The following is an 18,086-nucleotide window of genomic DNA, read 5'->3' as shown; positions in this document are numbered from 1 at the left end:
GTGTGTGTGAAGAGAGACGCACACCTGAACACAGTAAACATCTCGGTGTGACTCAGACTCTCTCACTCGCATGTCTCTCTCGCTCGCCCCAACGCATACTGTGTACACACGCGCTCGTCCTTTATCAGTCTCCCTCGTTCATAAACACTAAACACCCTCGGTATCGCTGTGTGCTTTGTTTGTTCTGCGTTGCGGGCTTGTGTGTTCTCCTGCACGCGTGCGAGTGTGAAAAAGTGTTTTTGCAGGGAGATTTGCAGGTATAAGATTCGAATGACCAACTCATGTTTCCCCAACATAATGATAAAGAGTCTTAAATGCTGACTTCAGGATTTAGCGCCGCCTCATTAGTATTCGCTGGCTCTGTAGTCTCTTCGGCCAGACCTTTGTTTGCCCATGCTGATTGGACAACCCAGAGTTCATTTGCATGCAGGGTTGCTGCGACGCAAGAGGGGCTTATTAGGCAGGCCGGCCCACACTGTCGCTACCTAAGTGCAGTGTCTCTGACTCCATTTTCATTTGCCTCCATTATTGAATTTGCAGCCGTCTGTTTCAACCTGATTGCATTTTGTGTCACCTCTAAAGAAAAAAAAACTCCCTTGAAAGTGGTGACGAACCGTGAATCTGTTGCTGCAGACGAAATTAGTTGTGCCAAACTTTGGGATTGATGCAAGGTCTTTACAGGTGTAAAGACCATTGGCGTGTCTAAGTTAGATTTGTATCGAAATGACGGTGTCTAGATTGAATGCCGTGAGCTTTTGTATTGAGAGAGAGAGAGAGAGGGGGGGGGAGAGAGCGAGATAGATGGCAGCAGTCAGGGATTAATTTAGCGCCTGTTGAAAAGTGAGGAAATAAAAACATGTCAGCCCCCCCATCCCTCCAGCCCTCAGCCCCTTCATTCCTACAGATCCCATAATCCTTTAATGTGGAGCATTTTTCATAAGGATCCATCGCAAAACAATATCATTTGAGACGGTGAAATTTAATCAGGGGCTTTAAAACACAATTATGGTTATCAGAGAGGACAGAGCGTGGAGGGAGGGTGAGGGGTGGAGGGGGTGGAGAGGGTGGTGGGGGTGGAGGGGGTGGAGGGAAGGGAACCTCCCCCGCACTGTCTCTGCGCCTCCAGCTCCTCATCCATTTGTCTTCATCCAACGGTAAAGAAAGACAGAAAGAAAGGATACACACAAACACACACACACTTCTATTTAGCGAGACAGTGCCACCCCCCACCCACACTTAGACAATTTCAGTCATTCCTAATGTTCTGTCATGTTTACATAACTGTTCTCTGTCTTTAATTCCCATTCTAATCTTCACGTTCCAATAGGACTTTGTTGTGCATGTTCCCGCTCTCCTCCGTAATGGTGTGGTTAAATAGTCATTCATGGTGGGTCCTTGAGGGTTTAGGTTGGTTGAGGGGCAGTTCTATGGGCATATGTGAAGCCCTCTGTGACATGCTTGCGTGTAAAAAGGGCTATACAAATACATTTGATTTGATGGTGTGTTTGTGTGAGAGTCCTGTTCACTTTGAGCTGTGGCTTTCCTTGGCCCCGGGATGTCTCTAAGAGGTAACTACAGTGGAGTCACAATTACAAATAGCTGCCCTCTGGGACAGGCTACTTGTTCCAGCTAGTCTCTGTTTACTCCTGACTGTACAGCTGAGGTTCAGCTAGTCTCTGTTTACTCCTGACTGTACAGATGAGGTTCAGTTAGTCTCTGTTTACTCCTGACTGTACAGATGAGGTTCAGCTAGTCTCTGTTTACTCCTGACTGTACAGATGAGGTTCAGCTAGTCTCTGTTTACTCCTGACTGTACAGCTGAGGTTCAGTTAGTCTCTGTTTACTCCTGACTGTACAGATGAGGTTCAGCTAGTCTCTGTTTGCTCCTGACTGTACAGATGAGGTTCAGCTAGTCTCTGTTTGCTCCTGACTGTACAGATGAGGTTCCACAACCTCAACAGGGGATTCTCTGTTATTGCGGCTCTTTTTCACTTCCTTAAACTCCCTCGCACACACACACACACTCACATGCTTGCGTGCGATCCCTCCTCGCCCACACATTGTTCAGACACACTTGGGTGTTAGACCCCTTATTCCACTTGTTTCCTCGCAGGTACTATGTATGCGTCTTTGTGAGTGTGTGAGTGTGTGTGTGGTTGTGTGTGTATGTTAAAGAAACTGTAATCTGTCTCTTTCTTTTGTTCCGTCCCCTTGCACTCTCTTTGTGGATTTCAGTGAAGGCACCGTTGCTTTCCTTCCTTCCACTGTGCAATGAAAGGTTTGCATTTAAATGGGGGGGGGAGGTGTTCTGTATTTCCTGTGTTAGAGAGACGGATCCTTTTCATCACAGAAGTCTTTACAGATTATTGTGGAACGTTCCAGGGCTTCCATTAGGAGTGTGACACGTTCCAGTAAGATTTACAGTTTGTGTATAATGTATAGTTGTGGAGCAGCCCCGGTCAACATTTCACAACAGTCCTTTTTTTTGTTGCTTTACTTTCAGAAAAAAGAATTGTGTCATTTACATTTAGCAGACGCTCTTATCCAGAGCGACTTACAGTACAGGGACATTCCCCCCGAGCCAAGTAGGGTGAAGTGCCTTGCCCAAGGACACAACGTCATTTGACACGGCCGGGAAGCGAACTGACAACCTTCAGATTACTAGCCTGATTCCCTAACCGCTCAGCCACCTGACTCCCTATGTGCTCTCAAATGAAGAGGGTGAAAGTAAAGCTTCACAGAGAGGGCTATCTACTGCTCTTTATTGAGCATTCACTTCAACAAACGCTGACAAAAGTATTGCGAGAATTTCTTTTCTCCACACAGTCACTGATTTGTTAGTACTTCAGTTGTACAAAGCTCACTTGACTCTCTTGAAGAGACTGTGCTCTAAGAAATTAAGGCAATTTGTTTCAGCCTGTTAGCCCCTTAGTGTCTTAGTCTCACTTGTCGGAAGTGTGTCAGAGCTCGTACAGGAGGGCCGGGCTACTGATGCATGGAGATTACACCAAGGAGAACCCACAGGTTCCACTCACACCCATATGCACCTAAATACAGAGGTAGGCATTCATACACACACACACACTCACACACACACACACTCACACACTCACTCACTCACTCACACACACACACACACACACTACTTTATTTTCTTGTGTACAAAAATGCCTTGCTGCATTTCCCCTCACCATCCTTCCCACACCTCATTTATATTTGGGGAAAGTGCAAGGTGCTTCCCTGGAGCATTTTCTCCCTGGAATACCATGATTACCGTAATTGGCACTTAAGAAGAAGACTTTAAAGGGTAAAGCTATGGCTTAAGTCCTAAGCTATGTCTACAAATGCAAAGGCTTTGTTGAGCAGGTGAAACTCACCGAGCTGGAACATGTTTTTGGGGGGGTCAGGCTGATTCAGGAGTCTTCTTGTTCTCGGGTGTGTTTGTTTATGAGGACAGTGCGTGGCGGTGTCTGTGCCTGCGTTTGTGACCGTTCTGTATATGTGTGCAGTATGTGTGACTGGGTCTGCATCTATGTTTTGTGTACCGGTCTACTTGTGCAGACTGGGGTTGTGTCCGTTTTTGTGAGGGACCCCTTGTAGAGGAGAGAAACCAACCGTGGTGGAGTGATCCACAGCTCCCCCAGTTCTCCTGACTCAGCAGCTAGCCTCATCACTGGATTGAGAAAGTACTTTTCATTTCATGCGGGAGGGGAAGGAAAGTCACAGAAACAGATCGAAAATGAGATCTGGTGGAGACTTGGAGAAGAGTACAATGGATGGGGCAGGGGACAGTAATCCTTATAAAATACCAAACTACCTTTTTTTTGGTAATAACGATCTACGGCTTTAGGGTCACGTGACGCAGACTCGCCAAGAAACGAGGAAATCACTTCAGCGCGCTGCAGTGTCGTTGCCTGATTCATCAGTATAATTCATCTCTGATAGCCGGACGCACAAAGGACACATCGAGCACGCTGATGTGAGCCATATGACGAGCTGAGATCTGAAGCACCCTTTGGGGATGAGCTGTGCTAGTGCAGCATTCATCATGGCCTGGGCTCTAGTACTGAAATGAACAGAAAGACAGGAGGTGAGATGGAGAGGTTGGTTGAAGGAGTCGCCCACTAAGGCCCAGCAAAGCCTGCTTTAGCCTCATAGAAAGACCTGTAGGCAGGCAGCTGGGAGCCTATATAGTAATGTAGCAACATGTTTCAAAACCAAAAATCTTCACAGCTTTTCTGCTTGGACCCCTAACGGAGTAACTTAGTGTGTAGACAATGGGAAGTGACAATGTTTAATGTCAGGTTACTGTAGTCACATACAGTACAGTACCTCTCAATTCTCTGGCTATTGTGTGTGGGGTAAAGAGGCAGACGTGGTGGTTTACCTGTGTACCTCATTTACTTCAGATCAAAAGTGACCATTGATGTAGGAGGGATCTTGTAATAAGGCAGGACTACCTTTTAGCTTTTGTTGTCTGCTAATGAACAACTTGGATTCCCAGTCTGGAGGAGGTCATGTATACACTCAAGCCCTGGTTACAGGAATCAGACTTTTCCTCTGAACGACGTCATTGAACCTTTTAGGAAATGGAGCAGTTTTTTCAAAGGATACAAAGAAACAAGCCAAGCAAACTGGTTTGTTTTGACGTCAAATGAATCACTGTCTCTTTGAATCTATGGGTGTTGAGCTTACTCCCCCCATTAGCGGGGACCAGAGAGGGAGCAGGTTTGCTGTCGATGTCTCTGGCTTCCTGTTGATCTGCTGTCTGCCACAGACCCTCTGGTGAGCCTTGCGTGGTCATGTACCATCACCGTGGAAGTGACCCGTTCAGCGGACCTGTCAATCACCCGATGCGTGGGTCCAGGAGAGGAGAAAGTCATGATTCCTGTAGTTTATTACTCTAGACGGATGCCTTGTGGATTTATGACTTGCGATTATAATGGATGGCATGGACTTTCATTTGAAATTGATGTAAATGTAGAATTTGTCTGGGTGTCAAACGAGTATGTACTGCCCAATGGTAGGGTGTTGCTAGGTTTCAGACAAGTGTGGCTCTCCTATCGCTCTAACGTAGCTCTCCCCCCTCTAACATTTTGTCCCTCTCACACGGTTTTCTTTACTCTGTGAAATTCTCTCAATTACTACCTTACTCTCTCCACTCTCCATCTGTCTCTGTCCACCTATCTCCTTCTCTCTCTCTCTCTCTCTCTCTCTCTCTCTCTCTCTCTCTCTCTCTCTCTCTCTCTCTCTCTCTCTCTCTCTCTCTCTCTCTCTCTTTCTCTCCCTATCTGCCCACTCCCTCCATTGGCCCTGCAATCAACTGTTCCCCTCCTCCAACCCAACCTCTCGATTCATCGCCTCGTCAAAGGCTCCCATTCCCATCCCATCACTCTCTCTCTCGTTCTCCTTCTTTCCTCTGTCTAGTGTCTGGCTAACTCATGAATCACTACACACAGGAGAAGTGTGAGTGTGGCCCCAGGAATGACTAACCGTAGATCCCCCCACACACACACACCACTCTCCCCCCCCCCCCATGAGTGAAGAATTGTCTGAAATGGCCCCGTCAACCCTCCGAGAGTTAGCGCCCGGCCCCCACGGAGCGGGGAGCGGTTATCGCTCTCCACCAGGAGCTCCGGGACAGTCTGGTGGGACGGCAGATGGAAGGCCTGACTGGGCCAGGCGGCAGGACCAGGAGCGCTTCTGCTGACCGTGTGGTTCACTCAGATGGCCGCGTTGAGTCATCGTCTGATTATTTGCTGAGATGTCTGGATGTTGTTGTTGACCTTAGATGCACCCAGGGTGGGGACCATATTCCTGATTGGTACTTGGTCGCGTGCCCCCCCCCCTCCCTCCAGCCCTCCATCTGCACCCCCCCCCCCCCCACCGTCCTCAATGCAAAACATCCTTTGATGAATCCTCCATTGTGCAAGAGCGACATCATTACACAGAGCCGGGCAGCGATAGGCTGTCCTCGGCGAGATAAAAGACGGCGCCGTTTAAAGCGACGTGAATAAATGTGGCCCCCGTCTCGTACGCGGGGAGTGTTCTTCTAATCAGTGTGTCGTCTGGTGATGATTAGCTTACCGCTCGGCCCTCCTGATACGCCTCATCTCGCCAGCTCATATACCGTTAATCTACTGGCGGGGCGCACTGCGGATAATCCAGCCCTGATCCGCCCCAATCTCTATGTTTCTATTCTTTTCATTACCGTGGACAACTCTTTCTTAGAATTCAGGGTCACAACTCTGGACAGGCACCAGCTTGTCCTTCACCGAACCTGTTAGGGTGAAGAACGGGATGAATCAAATCCCGTATTTTTACAGGCAAACATTATCCCCTTGGAAGACAGACGTTGTCATCCTCTTGATATGGGTCATGAAGGGAAATTACCATTGTGTCGTTTGATTTAGTGCCCAAATCCGCGGATTAGAAAAGCAGTTAGGGATTAGAGCTTGTTATCGCCCTCTATTCAAACTTGAGCAGAGGGAATCAGTCCCTGAAAAAGAAACATATTATTGTTATTAGTCTAATGTCACAGGAGGTGACTCCTTTTATCCACTGCCTCCGAGCCCTCGACATATTGAGAGCAGGTCAGAGAGAATTCACTTGGTTCCAGGAATTAATTCTGTGATACTATCCTATCTTGAAAAGAGAGGGGTCGAAAAGGGAAAAAAGAGACAGAAGGAAAGAGAGAGAGAAAAAAGGGAGAGAGAGTGTGTGTGGGTGGGTGGGGGGGTAGGGGGGCCATTCCAGGAGAAGAGAGTGACAATCTGTACTGGTCTCCAAGCTTAACAATGGGTCTGAACAGCAGGCCTTACTGAATAACTGAGCTCAATCGGTCATTGTGCTTCTCCCATCCCCTTTCTCTGTTCTCCAGAGGGATGCACAGATGTCTGTGTGTTTGAACGGAGTGTTGGAGCAGCCTGACATATTCATTCGAATTATTCATGCATTATTTTTTTTTGTATGCTGACCGAATTTCCACTGTGTCCTTTCGAATTTCCACTGTGTCCTTGCCTTTGCAGAGATCTTGAATGGGGGTGTTTACGTGGACCAGAACAAGTTCCTGTGCCACGCTGACACCATCCACTGGCGTGACATCATCAAGAACCCTCAGGCTGAGCTCCTGGTGGTGCCGTCCAACAACAGCGGCCTCGGATGTGAGTATCTGGAGAGAGAAAAAGGGTTTGGAGGCAGGGGGGCGGGGGGGGGGGGGAGCTGTAGAGTAAGAATGCGAGCGTCTGATGCATACAGACACGTACATGCACGCACACCGGGCGAGCGGCAATCTTTTTGTTGTATTTGTTTGTTCTTTAGCTCAGAGTCATTTGGAAGCCGCGTCACATAGTGTTAGATCAGCGTGCAACGTTTGCTGCGGTGGTTTGGTTGCAGTGCAAGGAAGGCCTGTGGTGATTCGGCCGAGCCAGGAACAATTACAGCTCACTAAGCCTGACAGCTGCTTTATACTGGTTGTCCACTTCCTTTGGTCACCCTCACGGTCGCTCTCCTAGCCTCCCACTTAAGCTACACAGCTGGAGAGGATACCCAGGGCCTGGTGGCCATTTAGTGTCAAAACAGCCAGCTGTCAGGAACAGTGGACTCCTATCAAACTTGTATTAAATGTCACATGTGTGTTTGCCTCTCTCTTTGTGTGGAAAGTAATGACAGAAGTGATGGGAGAGGGGGATGGGGGGATTGATTGAGAGCGAGAGGTAGAGAGAGAGAGAGAAATAGAGGGAAAGGGAGAGATAGGGAGAGGGAGAGAGAGAGAGAGAAAGGAATTTGCCGGTGAAGTTTCTCCACAGAAGCGTCCTTTCCTGGTCTTTCTCTCTGCATCTCTGCCCATCTCTCCATCTGCTTGAAAGGACTGCAGAGGAGGAGAGGGAGGCCGAGGGGGAGGGCGAGACGCAAGGGTTAACAGAGAGAGCGGTGGTCAAGTGTGTGGGAGTGGAAGGCCCTGCCAAGGTGGGGCCGGCGTTTAACAAAATAACTCCTCCGCGTGTTGGGGGGGGAGGTGTGACACGCCGCCGCAAACTCCTTCTCAGCATGTAATTACCAGCCACTCAATTAGAGACTGATGACAGCCCATCCACAGGCTTCCTCTATGATCACTGTGTCAGGTCCCACTTACTGCTGGAAAGAGGGGGCTGGCTGGGAGTGGAGCCTGTCCTTCATGGTTTGGCTCCAGAGCTCTCCTTACCCAGAAACAATACAGCAACAAATCCCCCTGCTCCACCTCCTTTCCAAAGACCAACACACTCCTCGCTGCCAGTCACAGCTCATTTCAGTTCTGAAAAGTTGCTGTGCGTGGGTGCACGTGTGTGTGTGTGTGTGTGTGTGGGGGGGAGGGGGTTATGCGTGTTTATGGTATGTAGAAGTTATCTTACACTACTTAGAGTATATTTCTGAGTGTGTGGGTGGGGGGCTTGTGGGGCGTGGGCTATGCGTGTTTATGGTATGTAGAAGTTATCTTATACGACTTACAATATATTTGTGTGTGTGTGTACAATTTCCAGGCAAACGATGTCATCGATCGTGCAACGGACGCTGTTGGGGCCACCAGGAAGACCAGTGCCAGAGCTGTGAGTACACACACACGTTCTTTAGCTCAGGCATAAATACACGCACCTACATAAATACACCTATTACGAGCTCATAATCACAGGAACATTCACTGTAATTTCAATCAAAGCAACGGAAAAGGACAATAGAAAAGAGAGAGAGAGAGAGAGAGAGAGAGAGAGAGAGAGAGAGAGAGAAGGAGAGGACAAACAACTTGGGAAGTTCATTTTAAACAGCTGTAGATGTAATTACAGTGTGTGCATAGTGTCATAGACAACTTCAGAGAAGGATTGGGCTTTTCTCTGCCATTGCTCAGATAGAATAATAGAGTGGAGAAACAGCTTTTGTCTGTGCTGCTTCATTATGTTCTCACACAGTGAGGAAAGTGAGCAGTTAAACACAAGGCTTTGTCAGCCCAGTGTTATTATGGCTCCCCATGAGCCCCTGGCACGGTGGGCTGTGGGATGTGGTGGCTCGTTGCTTCACGCTCCCGGCCCTTCTTAACACTGGATGTTTACACCCGACGCCGTAAAAAACTCGCTGTGGAAATCGATTTACCTCGGACCAGATTCCATATCAATGACCCTTTATGGAGAGCAGTAGAGTAGAGGGAGCGGAGCGTGTGAGGTTGTTAAAGCGCTTCTCTCTCTCTCTCTCTGTTTTTCTCTCTCTCTTTCTCCCTATCTCTCCCCCCCCCCCCTCAGTGACCAAGACGGTGTGTGCGGAGCAGTGTGACGGCCGATGCTTCGGCCCCTACGTCAGTGACTGCTGCCACCGGGAGTGTGCCGGCGGCTGTTCCGGCCCCAAGGACACAGACTGCTTTGTACGAGGACCCCCGCCAGCCCGCTGCACACACATCTACACACACACACATCTACACACACACACACACATCTACACACACAGACTTATCTGCTCACACACACATCGACACCCAAACAACCACAACAACATGTCCATACACACACACACACACGCATCTATGCCTACTCACACAGACGCGCACACATCGACACGCGGACGTGTGTGCACGCACACAAACACACATCTGTGCCCACACGCATCTGCATACACACACACACACACAGCTAATCCTCCCAGGTTCCATCTCCATCTGCTTTACTCACTCCTTCATCGGATATCTGTCTGTCCCACCAGCCCACAGCCCTGGGTTCTCTCTGCATTCACACACACATCCATTACTTTGTGTTTAATGGGCTGTAAAAGTCCACAGTCTTACTTTTTGATCTAAACAAATGGGGTGATTTATTATTCTAATTATGATTCCTCTAATCCCCTTGATATCTACCGGTGGTGTTTCCTTCAACGGAGGGTGATATTGGGGTTGTAACTCAACACAGGCCTCGTTCAGTCCCATTACTGGTGACAATTACAGGTTGTAGCTTTGGATGCTCCTTTTTATGAGGAAAACATTTCACCATTTACATCACACCTCAGATCAATGACTTCCATTTTTCTCTCGTTTACTTCATTATGGGGGGGACTGGAGACTCTGGGGATTTCTCAGCAGAGAAGAACTGCTACTGTAAAACTGTCTGGAGTCAATTTACATCGTGGGCCTCCCCGTCCAACCCCTAGTGGTATCTCCCGGTCCCTGACCGTGCTTGGGTTCTGTTTGCAGGCCTGTACCAACTTCAATGACAGCGGGGCGTGCGTGACCCAGTGTCCCCAGCCCTTCGTGTACAACCCCACCACCTTCCAGCTGGAGCACAACCCCCGGGCCAAGTACACCTACGGAGCCTTCTGTGTCAAGAAGTGTCCTCGTAAGGAAGTAGTCCTGACAGTGCATCCTTGTTTCAAGGCACATTTCACTCAATAAACCCTCCAAGCACAATAAATACCTAGACTTTGCATTGTTGAGTGCCGTTTTTGATAGTTATTGAGTGGCGTGCTCTTGCTTTTTGTGCATGCAAATATGATTAACACTTTTAGCACAGGCATTTGAGATTGGATTTCGGTGGTTTGAATCCCAAAGCTTTATTGTTCACTTGCGTGTCCCCAGACAACTTTGTGGTGGACCACAGCTCCTGTGTGAGGGCATGCCCCAGCAACAAGATGGAGGTGGAGGAGAACCGTGTCAAGATGTGCATCCCCTGTACTGATATCTGCCCTAAAGGTAGAGACAACCACACACACACACACACACATATATCTGCATGTGACCCTCCCTGTCCCCCTCCCCCTAGGCTGCCCCCAGGCTTATCTCCTTAATGCTGCAAAGAAATGCCCCCAAGGCACAGGTCCCTACCGTACAGTAGTACCTGCAACTGCCCTAAAGACATCTAACGACTCAACTACCCACAATCCCTAGGGAACCTCCACTGTGCCCCTCCACTTCCTGTTTGACAACCTCTCCACAAAGTGATTTCAACACTTGGTTTCAGATGCGTCGCATAGTTTCCTACCACTCCTCCTTGAACGCACACACACACCCACTCACGCACACACACACACCGCCACAGTGTTTAGCTGAGATATGAAGAGTCTCTCCCTCTGACTCTATGAGCTCTGTGCGCCATCTCCATCGATCCTTTGTCTACTGATTATACTGTCATGCTTGTGTGTGTGTGTGTGTGTGTGTGTTCGGGGGATTGGGGGTTTGAAGGAGTTTATGGGAGGAGATGGTGGGTTAGGTAATGAGGGATAGCTCAAGGAACTGCTGGGAAATTATAACAAATTAACATTTCAGATATTGAATCGGCTCCTATAAATCACGATCAAAAATTGGTTCCACCAGTTAATGCCAGCCTTATTCATCATCCCCCCGCCCCTGTCAGGAACACTTGGCTCGCCCTGGCCTGTAAGTGTAATTAATGCAGATGTAATGAATTCATTAGATGCTGGAATTGGCTCAGATCGGCTCATGCTTTCGAAAGTCATCAAAGAAATCAGAATGCATGGATGGAGGTGGGGTGGGGCGGGGGGGTGGTGGGATGAACGAGTGTGTGTGTTGCGTGGGGGGGAAGGGGGTGGTAGGGGGAGGTCCAGGAGTAGAGTGCTCATGGAAAAAAAGGATAGAATAGCACAAAGACATTAGAAACATAGTGATAATGTTGGTGCGTGCGTGTGTGTGTGTGTGTGTTTGTGTGTGTGTGTGTCAGTGTGTGACGGCATAGGGACTGGGGACCTCCATTCAGCTCAGACGGTAGATGCCAGCAACATTGACAAGTTTGTGAACTGCACCAAAATCAACGGCAACCTCATCTTCCTCATCACTGGCATCAAGGGGTAGGTCACTCACACACACACACACACACACACACACGTCACCTATGCACATATGTCACCTTTGCATATATCCCACATTTTCTTTCATGTTTATTCAGTGTCTGTATCTCAAATAAACTCTGCTGGATCACAGTGAGGTATGGGCAGTCCTTCCATCTGTAGGGGTCATGTAGCCACGATATAGTACCACCACCCAGGCACTAGGAGGAGCTGGTCTCCATCCAGGGCTCCATCTGGATGCATGCAGGATAAGCTCTAAGGTGCAGGATCTGCTCTGAGGTGTCAGTTGACTGGCTGTGTGTGTGTGTGTGTGTGGGGGGGGGGGGGGGTACTCAATCCACCCACAGACGTCCCCAGGTTGTCCAGGGAAGTGATGTCCCTGACATCCAGTCTAGCAGCTTCAGCCCTGGCGGCCCCCCTGGCGGCCCCCCTGGCGGCCCCCCTGGCGGCCCCCTCACTCACACACTGCAGGTGTGGTGTCCTGGGCTCCAGCTGGCTCTGGAGCACATGAAGGACATGCAGACTGGACCCAAAACAGACTGTTATTATTGGGATTCAAATGGGATTAACTGGGATTCAAATGAAAACACTAATGTTGGGCAATTTACACCTTCTCTCTCTCTCTCTCTCTCTCTCTCTCTCTCTCTCTCTCTCTCTCTCTCTCTCTCTCTCTCTCTCTCTCTCTACAGGGACATGTACCATGGTATAGGGGCTTTGGACCCAGAGCGTCTTCATGTGTTTCACACAGTGAGAGAGATAACAGGTGAGAGACAACACACACACACACACACACACACTAGAACACACACGTACACACCTCAAGCCTCTTGAGAGGCAAGAGAGGAAACATTCATTTACACCGAAGAGAGAGAGAGAGAGAGAGAGAGAGAGAGAGAGAGAGAGAGAGAGGGGGGGGGGGAGATAAGGAGAAACTAAGATATTTAGGGAGAGAGAAAATACTCTTGCTTTTTCTTTTTAAATATTTCTTGGTGGCGGACTGTTGTGCAGCTCTGTGCGTCTGTGTGTATGTGTTTATTCATTTGATAATTCATATTATGAGGTAAAGAGATAAGCTATATTTCATATATAAAGCCTTTTGTCATATTAAAGCCGTACTTGCAGTTGAGCCAAATAGCTAATGGAGTGAAACAGCATTTTCATAATGGAAACGCAACACATAAGGAAGAGCTATGGCCTTCCTCTCCAGGGCAGTGCCTGCCTTCTCCACTCGAATGCACTTTCCCCTAGTGGCACGCTGGATATTATCCATCTTTAAAGGCGTATGCAGTCAGACACATTATTCCCAGTGATATTACAGTTATTCCTTTAATTAGCAGGATATTGTTTTTCTTCTTGCATTTCATCTTCAGAAATTGATCTTTGTAAGAATCGTGCAAGACTCTGATCCCTCATGAACGAACACTGTGTACAGTTTTCATCCAACGATTGAATAGCAATCTCTGTGTTCTGTTTTTGATTCAGTTGCATTTCATCTTTTTGCTATTTTGATTTTGTCCTTTCTTCTTTTTGACTTTCTTTACTTCTTTCCTTTCATCCTCTCCTCCTCTCTCCCTTTTTACTGCCCTAGTAACTTCCAGAATATGAATTAATCTTTAAAAGTTTAACTGGGCATAATGCTTTTCGGCAATCCTTTGAAGAGACTAGGATGATATACGCTGAGTTGTGTGATTAGGGGGTATCATTCTGTGGGTTGCCATGTTTCACAGGTTATCTCAATATCCAGTCCTGGCCTGAGAACATGACAGATCTCGGCGTCTTCTCCAACCTGGCAACCATAGGGGGCAGATCGCTGTATAGGTAAACAAGTTCACCTACCTCCTCCTCTTCTCTCATATCTTCTTCTTGTTACAGCACACACGCACACACGCTTTAACACTGACACAAAAAACACACACGCACACACAGAGATTCCTGTTGGGATGTCCACAGCGGTAATGATCTAAGTTGGGCAGCCTCCCCCATCTCCATACAGCCTCTTTGATGCTCCGCTCACGGCTCCTCTGATGAACGCTCTGTTTGGATGGCTGCTGTGCATGAGCTGATATGGAGCACGTCCACAGGGAGGTGCTCCGAGGCCGTGGGGACGCGCCTCCTCTGCTTTCCTTCTCCCCCCCGACCCCCCCCAGCTCCCCGGTGCCTTCTCCTCCTTACCCCTTCCTCCTCCGCCGCCCACGCCATCCTTTACGTTCAGGGTTTGACCCCTCGCCCCCTCCTCGTCCATCTCTGGGCTCACGTCTCCCTTCACGTCTGCCGTGTCGTGTCGTCTCTCCAGTGCCAGCAGCATCTCCCTGCTGATCCTGAAGCAGCGCTGGATCTCCTCGCTCCAGTTCCAGTCCCTGGACGAGATCAGCGCCGGGAACGTGTACATCTTCAACAACAGTCGGCTGTGCTTCTACAACACCGTCAACTGGACCAGCCTCTTCCGCACCACCAGCCAGAAGGTCCTCATACGCAACAACAGGGACCCCCAGGAGTGCAGTGAGTTGGACCCGAAACTCGAACCCTCCCCCACCTCCACACACACACACACACACACACACCAACACACAATCACACACTCCACCAGCCACTTGTATGCCACAAACACACACGCACCCAGGCATGTACACATGCAGGCCTACAGACAGACTGCTCACATCCTCGCTTGCGAGAGCATTTCATGCTCCCACACACTCACCGGTCTCCAAGACAGTACTATCCCTTCCTCCCCACGCCCTATAAACACTGAAGCCCTGATTCAGCTCTTTCCTAGACAATGTGCCTATTGAGGGAGTTTGAACGCTCATGCGAAAATGAGTATGTGCTGTGCTTTTCCATAGAATGGCCATACTTACAATACTTACAGTCGTTTCCAAAGGCAAAGTCTATTACTCTTCCTGCAGACACACAAGAAAGGTCTTGGAATTGTTGGTGCAACAGTACTTTAATCTCTCTAAGTCCCCGGTCCATTGGGGCTCGGGGCACTGCGAGTGTAAGTACAGCAGGCCACGTGGATGTAGCGCTGAAAGCCATGCATGTGACACAACTGTGTCCCCAGATGGACTTTGTGGTGGCCTACGTCACAGAGGTGTAGTAGAAAGTAAGAGAGAGAGAGAGAGAGAGAGAGAGAGAGAGAGGTGGACAGGTGAAGTGGGTGGGGTTGGGGTGGTATATATGTGTGTGTGTGTGTGTGTGTATCAATATCAGTATGCAAAAGGATGTGGTTCATATAGATATTTCTGTAATTCCACCGTTGCTTTGGCAATATGAACATTTGTTCTTTCATGCCAATAAAGTCCATTGAATTGAATTGAAAACAAATTGAAAAAGAGAGACAGAGAGGCGTGGCCATCCCTGCCAAGTGGCTGTCAGGGTCATTAGCGTGTTAATGAGTGTGTGTGTGTGTGTGTGTGTGTGGATCGATAGCTCTGTTACTGGTGTCTCTTCATTACTCTCCTCTCCTGTGATCGACCGAGGTCTAGGACTGGGTCTGGCTGGGGAGGGGGAGGGGGCTGGGGAGGGGGGGGGGCAGGCTGGGGAGGGGGGGGCGGGCTGGGGAGGGGGGTGGCGGGCTGGGGAGGGGGGGGGCGGGCTGGGGAGGGGGGGGGCGGGCTGGGGAGGGGGGCGGGCTGGGGAGGGGGGGCTGGGGAGGGGGAGGGGCGGGCTGGGGAGGGGGGGGGTGGGCCGGGCAGGGCAGGGCAGGGGAGGGGGGGGCGGTGTGGGGAGGGGAGGGGGGGGGGGGCTGGGGAGGGGAGGGGCGGGCGGGCTGGGGAGGGTCTATGGGTGTCACTTGGGTCCTGAAATCAGGAGGCAGAGGGTTGACAGTGCAGCACAATTGATTGGTTTGCTTCCACTTTAATGCTGGGCTATAGCACTTGTGGCCTTCAGCAGTTGTCGAGGTGTTGAATACTAATATACCCACTCTGTTGATACCACTCATTTGACATCCCTTCTACCACCATAACTTATACCTGGATAAAATGCTGCATAACTTAATGTTTCTCAATCAGTGTGTGTGTGTGTGTTGCCCCCCCACAGCTCACCAGCGGATGGTGTGTGACCGCCTGTGTTCGGACGGCGGGTGCTGGGGTCCGGGCCCTGACCAGTGCCTGTCCTGCCGCTTCTACAGCCGCGGACGCACCTGTGTGGAGACCTGCAACCTCTACGACGGGTGAGTCGACCAAGCACAGCCTCCCATGGAGAGGAAGCTGGCACCCTGAGATCATTTCCCAGTCCAATGATGTGGGAGATGACTGACATGTACTGTAATGAGGTTGGAATCCTTTCGAAAGGAATCCATGATTTTTTTTTTCTTCCTCTATGTAGATATTTGCATTCAGGAACCTGCATTCCTTTTATCAGGAATGGAAAGACATCAAAAGGCCCAGCATCGATCGCATGGGGACTTGTTCAGAGCGTCGAGTCCCAGGTCACACCCCTCTTGGTACTCTGGCTCTCAGTTCAACGAGGAGATGTTGTGAATCACAATAACCATGTCACAACATGGCGCTGGTAGAAGAAGCAACCAACAGAGTGGTGCGAAACAAACACTAGTGCAGGGAGGTGAGACTCCTCCCAGTGGAGGGTGGGGGGGGGGGGGCAGGTTACACGGTCATGTGTAAATGTAGCTGTTCTGCTCATTGGCTGGCGGGAGGACAGCTTTGAAGTGGGAGGGGTTTCCAAACAAACCGATCGAAAGCCCCCAGCTTTGAAGAGAGAGTGGAGAGATGTACGAGGAGATGGAGGGCGCCGCACGCACGCGGACACCAACGTCTGATCGGAGCACGCTCGGACAGCGCCTGCACGCACACACCACGCACACGCTCCCCAGGCACGCGCGCAACATGCAATACATGCATCCCGGCACGCGTGTAGCAGACATGTAGACACACGCACAGACCGGTGTGCTCCCCGTTGAGGAGGCTCGCGGCGAGATTCGATTGACTGCACATTCATGTAGCTGTGGATTATAGATGAGGGGGCTGCTCATTTCTTCACGTTTTGTACGAAAGCAGGAGGAAGATGGGGAGATGGTGGGGGTGGGGAGGTTGTCGGGGGGGAAGGCGTTTGAGAGAAAAGTGAGAGAAGAGAGAGAGAGCTCCTGAGCTGGAGTCCGTGGAGGGAAGGAGAAGGAGGATTAGAAAACCTTGAAAGTGTTTAATTAAAAAGTTGCTTGCATGGGCTTGGACGGGCGGCAACCAGTCGGTTTTGCCTGGGGTGGCAGAGGGCTGAACGGCTGCACTATCCCCCTTAAACTCCTGCTAAAATACCGTTAATCCCCCTCCAGGCCCTCCCGGTAGGGCCGCATGCCCAGCGGTGCAGAGACCTGACCACGAGAAAGACGGGCTGAAAGGAAAGCAGCGTTCCGCTCAGCCCTCTGGGGACCGCCGCCGTGGAAACCATTGTCTGCTTCATCCTTCCCCCGAACAAAAGAATATTTCTCCGCTACCCATCCCTTTCAAAACCATTCCCCTGAACATGGCTTTCTGAAGAAAAATGTAATTGAGTTCAGGAACAAAAAGAGGTGTGAGGTGATATAGAGAGGGCGAGGCGGAGCTAGGTAGAGTGACATGGCGTTTGGCGCACCTACGGCCACACGCCGCTACGCAGCCAATGGAAAGGCTCGTTTTGGAGGGTTGGACCTGTGATGCAATCACTGACAACACATCTGGCCCCTGAGGGGGGGCCCCCATGGAGAGTAAACTAACCTGCACCGGATCCTGTCATGGACACCAGTCAGTCTGAACTGATTCTGCTTGAACACGTTCTACCACAAACGTGTTGTGTTTGCCATCCACAAAGCAACCCCAGTCCTCTCCAGTGAAACAGGACACTGGGCTGTAACTCCACCATACCACCGCACAATTATTGACTCCAGTCACGATCACGTATCGAGCTGGAATCCGGCAAATCCAAAGGAGCCACGTTAGCATTACATTAGCATTTCCTGTGGTCTTCTTCCTGGTGCTGGTCCTGTGCATTGCCGCCGAGCTGTGAGAAACAAGAGTTTGTTTGTAGCGCAGGGAATCCCCCTGTGGAGTCTCTACCTGCACTGTACTTCCATATTGACCCCTCTCATCTGTAGAGTGTTTTTGATCGTCTACACTCGGTATTGACAACTAACCCCCCCCCCCCCCCCACACACACACACACACACCTACACGCACACACTCACTTGCACACCACTCACTGTTCATTCTCTCTCTCTCTCTTTCTCACTCTCCTCCCCTCTCGTTTCCTCCCGCTGCCCTCAGCCGCCTCAAAGGCCTCAT

At 50.0% G+C, this 18,086-nt stretch overlaps 1 protein-coding gene across 1 annotated transcript in view; it reads left to right on the top strand.

Moving 5' to 3' along the window:
• The window catches only part of LOC136966482 (receptor tyrosine-protein kinase erbB-4-like), a 69,292-nt gene that overhangs the window by 45,786 nt on the left and 5,420 nt on the right, over positions 1-18,086 (top strand). The window contains 11 exon segments of the mRNA XM_067260989.1: positions 7,029-7,163; positions 8,520-8,585; positions 9,270-9,388; positions 10,208-10,349; positions 10,589-10,702; positions 11,688-11,814; positions 12,504-12,577; positions 13,542-13,632; positions 14,108-14,313; positions 15,853-15,985; positions 17,115-17,218. Coding sequence (XP_067117090.1) covers positions 7,029-7,163; positions 8,520-8,585; positions 9,270-9,388; positions 10,208-10,349; positions 10,589-10,702; positions 11,688-11,814; positions 12,504-12,577; positions 13,542-13,632; positions 14,108-14,313; positions 15,853-15,985; positions 17,115-17,218 — 1,311 coding nt within the window.

The sequence above is a fragment of the Osmerus mordax genome, chromosome 22, assembly GCF_038355195.1.
Source record: "Osmerus mordax isolate fOsmMor3 chromosome 22, fOsmMor3.pri, whole genome shotgun sequence".
NCBI classification, from domain to species: domain Eukaryota; kingdom Metazoa; phylum Chordata; class Actinopteri; order Osmeriformes; family Osmeridae; genus Osmerus; species Osmerus mordax.
This window is presented reverse-complemented; position numbering and strand designations above follow the sequence as displayed.